This window comes from Siphateles boraxobius, unplaced genomic scaffold, assembly GCF_051911475.1.
Source record: "Siphateles boraxobius isolate OS27281-9 unplaced genomic scaffold, OSU_SipBor_1 6, whole genome shotgun sequence".
In the NCBI taxonomy this organism is placed as follows: domain Eukaryota; kingdom Metazoa; phylum Chordata; class Actinopteri; order Cypriniformes; family Leuciscidae; genus Siphateles; species Siphateles boraxobius.
The window spans coordinates 6124859-6132500 of record NW_027509186.1 but is presented as its reverse complement, the minus strand read 5'-3'; the positions used below and the strand labels follow the sequence as shown (position 1 = coordinate 6132500).

The window sequence follows — 7642 nt, the reverse complement described above, 5'->3', positions numbered from 1 at the left end:
TCAGGCTTTCAAATCATGTCGGGACGCCACCAAGGTACATCTCTCGCTCTCTCCCTCCCTATTCTTTTTGCCTTCCGTCTCATATCTATATATTCTTTTATTTGATTTCCTTTCGCCGAGTTTGTCTGCAGATGAAATGATTCCCATTATATTTCGTTTGCTCTGTCCACTTGAGCTCGGGCTCCTGAAAAGCACGTGCCCGTCGGTGGGCCGCACCGGGCCTCGTTCACGCTCTCCACAGACAGCTTTACTGAATCTGGTCCCGCCAGCATTCACATTCACCGCTCAAATTAGATTACTAACAAATGCTCACAGATCTCTGTGGTCTGAGACAAAAGGTGACAGTTGAAATGAGCCTGTATGATAGATTACAGCCCAGAAGGGCCGTGTGTCTCCCCCGAGCTGATCTCAGATCTGTCTAGTGCACACTTCAGTGCTCCGCTGAGACTCACTGAACTGATGCTAGACCAGCACTTAACATTACTTTACCTGCATGCTTTTTTTTCTTTCTGAATGATGTACAAACAGCTCTGTAGATGGAGCAATAAAAGCTCCGTCTAAATAAAATGGAGGATATTCTTTGGACAAACACAAATACACACAATAACACACATTTGATTCTTTCAGTAATTTCCATTAGATGTAATTGGATGCTCTGAGCTCTCAGCTGTACTTTGTAATCCAGGAACAAGGTCAATCCCCATGGACTAACCTGCAGATAAGTGTTTGCTCAACTTTACTGTGGTTCAAGAACGACTCATTATGGGGTTCAAACCTTCAACCTTTCAGCTGCACTAATTCCAGTTTAAATGGGTCAATCAAATTTAACTTGATCTCTCGAGATAAAATAGCTCATTGAACTCACTTCCTTCTCAGTCCAAAATCAGCATTATTCAAATCTGAAAAAGGTGCAAAAACCTTTCAATGTCTGCTACTTACTGATGTCAGACAGATGAATGTATTTGAATTCTTTAAAAGTCCCATATTGTCAAAACTGAAATTTCCTGTGTTCATGATAACAGAGGTCTAGGGTCTATGAAACTACCATATACGTTTCAAAAACAGTCGATCCACAGACAAATGCACACAGCCTGCATAAAGTAGCTGTGCCTTTTCACAAGCTGTTGTGACTTCCGTATATTTGTGATGTCAGAACTACTCAGTCCTCGCCTTCAGTCACCTCCCCCACCAATGGTGGGTCACTCAGAAAACAACAGGCCAATCAGAAGAGAGGCTCTTGAATATTAAGTAAACAGGCCAAAATCGAGCTGTTCTTGGCAGAGCTCCTGAGAAAGGAGCTGTAAAAATATATTGAGATGGTTTTTGGTACTTATACCGCAAATGCATATTCTTAAGGACATCGCAACCTAAAATAAAACCTCAGAAAGTTGTACAATATGGGACCTTTAACTTGACCACCCACATTTAAACATCAGCAATGGCTAATTTGTGAACAAAACCTTGTTGTTGCCGAATCCAGGGTTCCCACGGATCCTTAAAAACTCTTAAAAAGTCTTAAATTAGATTTTTAAAATATAAGGCCATAAAAAGTCTTATAAAGTCTTATTTTTACTTATGAAAGGTCTTAAATTTTAGATGACTCTTCGACTTAGACATATCTAAATGTTTTCCAAATTAAAACTATCTAATTAGCGTAGTATTATTTTTTATTATTCTATCTTTGTGGATTTGCTTGTTCATGTGACAGAGTAAGAATGTGGCAGAATAACGTCTGTCTCCTGCACGCGAGAGAGGAGAGAAGAAGAAAGTTCAGTCGTAAGTTCATTCTGTATGTGTGTAGTGGTGTGCGATGTGTATTGTCTACTATGATATTGTAATCATTGTTTTAATGATGTACGAGGCACTGTGAGCTGACATGGCATTTGTCTCTCGTGCTTTCCCTGCGTGATGTGTCAGTGCAGTTATAGGTAGGCCTATGTCCCCAAATTAGTTTTTGTCTTATATTTATATCATATTATGTTCTTATATTAGAATATCACATCAGTAAGAGTGCCGTTTTCCCGTGCACAAGTGTGATATATTTATGTTATACAATAGTTAAATTAAAAATAAATTAACATTGTGAGTTACTTTTTAGACACCATATTGTCAATACTGTTTGTTTTCCCTTTATTTCGCCGAGTAGAATTTCTCAATGCAACAGACAGCGATGATTTCTTGACTGAAATCCGCGTTTTGAACGAATAATTTTAACGATTCAATGAACAATCATTCTTTCCCGAATGAATCAGCCGTTTGAACAAATCGGTTGAATGAACGACTCCCTCAACTCGCTTACGGTATTAAGACAGTGAATTGCCGCCGCCTACTGGCGGTTTTAGTTTCATATTTAAATTACCCTTTAATTAAAACGTTAAAATTAGAAATCATTTCATATTTAAATATTGAATAATCTCATAGCTTTATTTATGCAATTGTAAATGGAGTGTAAATATTAATGCCACTTCTGATGCCGCTTCTGTGTCTCCTCTGCACTGCAAAGATGGATTTTGATTGAATGATTTAATTTGACTGGTAACGGTGGTAATTAAAGTTAAAGTTAAAGTTTAATTATTGTGTAATTAAGTATTATTGTATAAATAAGTATAATTACTGTATAATTTAATTTGAATGTTAGTATTTGACATAAAAGGTGATGCATAACTCTAAATAAGTTTAGAAAAAATGTCCATATATAGGTGAAAATGCCCCTGGAAATCAATTTAAGGTGGCAAATATTGCACATTAATTAATCATTTCTGTCACTACTGTGAACTGACAACTGCATAGAATATGAAAAATATGAATATCTTTGTGAGTCTGCTTTTAACAACAGGCCTAAACCAGCCATTGCACCAGCACAAAAACACAATCAGTAAAATATCATCTAATTATAATCAACAAAACGTTTAAAATATCGAGATATATTTTTGTCAATATTGCACACCCCTAATGTACGGTATTAATTTAGATTTCTTCAGGTCTTAAAAAGGTCTTAAAAAGCCTTAAATTTGACTTTAAAAAGTGTGCAGGAACCCTGGAATCATCATGCAGTCTTTTCTAATCGTTATTGAAGGAGATGCCAAAAACCACAGCATAAAGCCTGTTTTAATCAATCTCACCCTCATGTTATTCTGAACCTGTGTGACTTACTTTCTTCTGTGGAACATAAAAGAAGATATTATGAGAAACTAAGACTGTTTGGTGACCAATTGTTTTTGATTTTTAGCTCTAACCCGAACAATGCACTCCAAACAAGCTAATCACGGTGTTCAGACTAAAGTCTGCAGGCCACCGGTCCTCCAGGACTGCAGTTGATGAGCGCTGCTTTAACGGCTCTAAATTAAGACTATTTTGGCACCGAAAAACAGTTTATCTCAAAAGATTAAGAGATGATAGCGTTTATTTTAAATTAAAGGTAGGGTTGGTAATATGCAATATGCAAGCAATAGCAAGCTAGCTGTGAAAGCATAATCCCACCCTCCCTTCAGAGCGTCTCCAAAGCCACGCCTCCTTCAAAACTCATGAACGCACACAAATTAGCCTACCTCATGTCTCAAAGCACATAACATTACAATAATAATCAACGTATACAACTTACAGAGCACTGATCTGCACCACATGACTGTTGCAGATTAATATCAGCGTTGATAGTGTTGACATAGTAGCACATAAATCTGAGTCTGAGGACGTGAACAGCTCCGGGTAGTCTCGTAATTACTGTTAGGACATGGTGTGAACAACAGAAGCTCATTGTTTTAGTTCAGGAGAAGCTGTAAAAGGCTCAGTGACTCATGAAACACGCTGACAGACCGAATGCAATGATTGGAGGAACATGTTTAGGTCCTGCGACTTCAACAGAAGATATATGTACATGTTTTATTATTTAGACCTTTTCAAGCAGAATAACAAAAAGGGTTTGTAAAAAAATGCCTACCCTTAAACAACTTGCAAAATATGTGTTTTGAATGTTTGTAATGATGGAAACATGAGAGCTCTGTGTGATTTCTCAGGGTTGTCGTAAAAGACTGTTTATTCACAGGTGACTGAAGCTTCAGAGATCAAGACAGAGGCCGAGACTATGAAAGAGGAAGTCACCGTTCTGCCCATCTCCATCACATACAACGACAGCAACAGCCTGGCCCACCCCAACGTAAGAGTGTGTTTCTTGTGTGTGCTTACTTGTCCATATTAAAAATAGTCTTTTTAAAAAAAAACAATTTGACATCAAATAAGACATTCAAAGTTAAGGCCTTGCATGCAAAGTTACAATAAGCTTCCCAAAAGGCCTCCAATCAATAATTCTCTTCTCCCAAGACTTACCCCCCCCCCCCCTCCCCCCTCCTCCTCTTCTTGACAACCCACACAGGGCCCTTCTTATGCACCCTCGGTAATATTTGCAGACAGAATTTCCTATGAAAGTGCGCTCCATCTCTCTCACTCGGCAAACTGGGTTATGTGTGACGGATGCAGATGAGCTCGACAGGCTGATCTATTGCAGCAATATGCCCAAGGCGAGAGAGCCCTGATCACCAGTAATGATTCAATCATTTAGCCACCACCACTTACTGTATCTACTGTAATTTCAAACTCGTTATCTGCGCTTCTCTAGGTGCGTTAAGAGTCAGAGGAGGCTCGTTGTCGTGTCGCAGAATCGCCTACGAAGAGATAACCAGGCGACACACACCCTCAGTCTATTAGCGCTGCTCAGCACGTGTTTCCCAGCACACACAGACCCAATGAGTGCTACGGGCGGACCCTAACCCGATGTAAATCACGCTTATAATGCGCACGCAGCGGGATGGAAGTGATCAGTCTTTCCCAAGCATAGATTTGATTTCATGCCTCTCGTGTTTTTTGGATGAAGGAAATGAGTGATGAGTGTTGGAGAAGAATCCGGAACTTCCAAACTTAAGGAACTCATAAGCACAACTAATGCGGGAATCACTCAAATCCTCCCTTTATATGCTGACATCCGAATCAACCGCGTGTATTACCCTGTCTGATGTGTTTATGATGCAATACCATTTACACTTCCTCCAAATCTAATCGCAGCTGTGATTGTCCTATATTAAGCCAGCCGAGACAATTAGAGAGCTGCCTTGGAATCCATTAGAAACCAATAGGAAAGATTTGTTTCAAAAGGATTACTTGCGTTTTAGATGTATAACATCAGTAGACCTTGGCCATATCACTTGTGAGGGGAGCACACACACACATGCAGACAGTTGTAGACAGTCACAGATGACCCAGTCTCAGTAAGATGAGGACTCGGCTCATTCACTTGTACTTCACAGATAGGGATCGCAGTGTTTGATATGATAATACACCATTTATTATGCATTTCTAATTTATTTTCAGCTCATAAAAATAGATCTTCAATATACTTCAATAACATTTATCCTCCCAACTAATCATAACAACATTGACACTCATGTATCTGTTCTGTTGTCCTGCCTCATGAAGACACCAGTCTGGAAACGACACCTGTGATCACAGCAGAGCGGGAACTTGTTCTTTACTCCTGAGTTTCACTAAAAACGATGTATTTCAGAATCAGAATCATCCATGGCACAGCTGTGAATGAATATTAAGTAGAAAAAAAACTAAAAAAATAATTTTTCATTCTTCATTTCTGAGGAAAAAGTCTGAGAGAAAAGGTTTTATCCTCTCACCTGTAGATTGTGTGTTTCTGTAGTGATGCTGTATGATGGACAGAGTCGTAAAGTACTTTGGAAGTTCATTGCACTTTAATAGTCTGAATGAACTGAACTGCTCTCCCTCTCTTGCAGCTGTTCATGGATAAAGAGGAGGCAGAGCGGTTGTGGCTGAACAGACTGGTTTCTCTGCGTCAGGAGAGGCTCATGGGAAGTCCGGTGTCCTGATGACTTCCAGCTTCTTCAGACCTCCAAACCGATGCGGATGTGAACGTAGTTTTAGCCTCTGGAACGCCAACATCTCTCGAGAAGGAGCAAGTGCACCTCCTGCTGGTTTCTATGGGAAATATCTTTGTGCTTTTTCTCAATCTTTGCTGGTTTGTTAGTTTTACTTTATACTAACTGATAATGATGGTAGTTTTAGTTTTAGGTTTTTTTTTTTATTATTTTTTACACATGCTTTGTCCTCTAGCTCTTTTTTTATGTTTTAAGCAGACATCCTTCTCATCAACATGAATGTATGACAATTGTATGTAGTGTGTGCTATTTTTTTCTTTTTTCCTTTTTCAAAATAAATGATCTTGTTGTAATTCTTGAACAGAACTTGCGTTGTGGTTGTTAAACAGTTTAAATTTGACCAGTTTAAAGTGCAGCCAGTTATACAAACACTTTTTAGTAGAGAATGGCTACATGAAAACTTTTTGAGGATTGACTGTACACTACAGTTGCCCTGAGCGTGTGCAGTTTTTACAGTTATGGAGAGTAGGCACTGTTTTCTGTCGATGAGCTGTTATTCATGATCAGACTTGAGTTTACAGGTGGAGTGAGATTAGCATTTATAATGAAATGAATGAAACTTCATGTATATCAGAGACTCAAGAAAAGACAGCTAGGTCATGAGGGGTTTCCATTACAAACACACTACTTTATGAGGAACCAGTATACAGGTTCAACTTACTCTCTTTTTACTCTTACTACTGATATTGCCATATGTTATGTGAAAATTTATTACAATGCATCTCTTGCTCAGTTATCACAAACACTCAGGAGAGAGATCAGGACGCAGGAACACAACAACCACTTAAAAAGATGAATACTAATAGACATAAGAACTGAACAGAGACTGAATGAGTGACAGGTGTACACTTGCTAGGATGTACAGTAACTAACAGACACACACTAGGAAACTAGGTCAACTAAGGAAAGGAAATGAATGTTTCAACTGCTGCAAATGTACCACGAGTGTATACACCGAGGGATAGTGGATTCACCATGTGTAAGCATGAGGTATACATTCCTTTTTAAACATAAGCAACATGTTTTCCTACCTTACGAGGAAGTTGAAAGTCGCTCAATGGTGTATATAAGCTCAATCTTACTGTACTACGGATAGACCTGGCATGAATACAACATCTTCTCCAGTTTCTCCTCTGACATATATGAATGAAGATTTTTCTTGGCAGGATAACTGGTGTCCGGCCCCTTGAATTAAATAATAACGGGGAAAAGGCTTAATTCCAAGTCTTTATAAAGTTTTTACCAGTTTCGTCCAGCTACTCAAGCACATAAGTTAAAGGTGACATATTATGCCCCTTTTCATAAGATGTAATATAAATCTATGGTGTCCTCAGAATGTGTCTGTGAAATTTCATCTGAAAATCCCCCACAGATCATTTATTATAGCTTGTCAAATTTGCCCCTTTTTGGGTGTGAGCAACAACACGCCATTTTTGTGTGTGTCCCTTTAAACACGGAAAAAAGTCAGATTTTCACCCCTTTAAAGCCTTAATTGATTAATCATTGATAGATGTAGTAAATATAATTGATCCACTCTGTATCCTTAATGGGAGTCATAGGATGGATTCCAGTCCTAATGCAATTTCATTTCTAGCTTTGCACAGCTTCAGCTTCATCTGAAAGACAGACCTTTCTAACCCCGACTAAGTGAGTGATAAATAATTCAGGTTGGTCAGACGAGGGCCAGC

The 7642-nt window shown here is 38.8% G+C and overlaps 1 protein-coding gene and 1 long non-coding RNA gene across 3 annotated transcripts in view; both read left to right on the top strand.

Moving 5' to 3' along the window:
* Positions 1 to 6260, top strand: part of rsrc1 (arginine/serine-rich coiled-coil 1) — a 173715-nt gene extending 167455 nt beyond the window's left edge. For both annotated transcript variants that reach the window (XM_077207546.1, XM_077207544.1), the window contains exons 8-10: positions 1 to 34; positions 4043 to 4153; positions 5793 to 6260. The exon at positions 1 to 34 is cut by the window's left edge and continues 73 nt beyond it. In XM_077207546.1, coding sequence (XP_077063661.1) covers positions 1 to 34; positions 4043 to 4153; positions 5793 to 5885 — 238 coding nt within the window. In that variant the 3' untranslated portion in view covers positions 5886 to 6260. The remainder of the gene's footprint in view (positions 35 to 4042; positions 4154 to 5792) is intronic.
* Positions 1077 to 1309, top strand: LOC143715785 (uncharacterized). The gene is made up of 2 exons (XR_013195891.1): positions 1077 to 1194; positions 1257 to 1309. It is a non-coding gene; the product is annotated as an uncharacterized LOC143715785 (long non-coding RNA).
* Positions 6261 to 7642: the final 1382 nt, after the last annotated feature.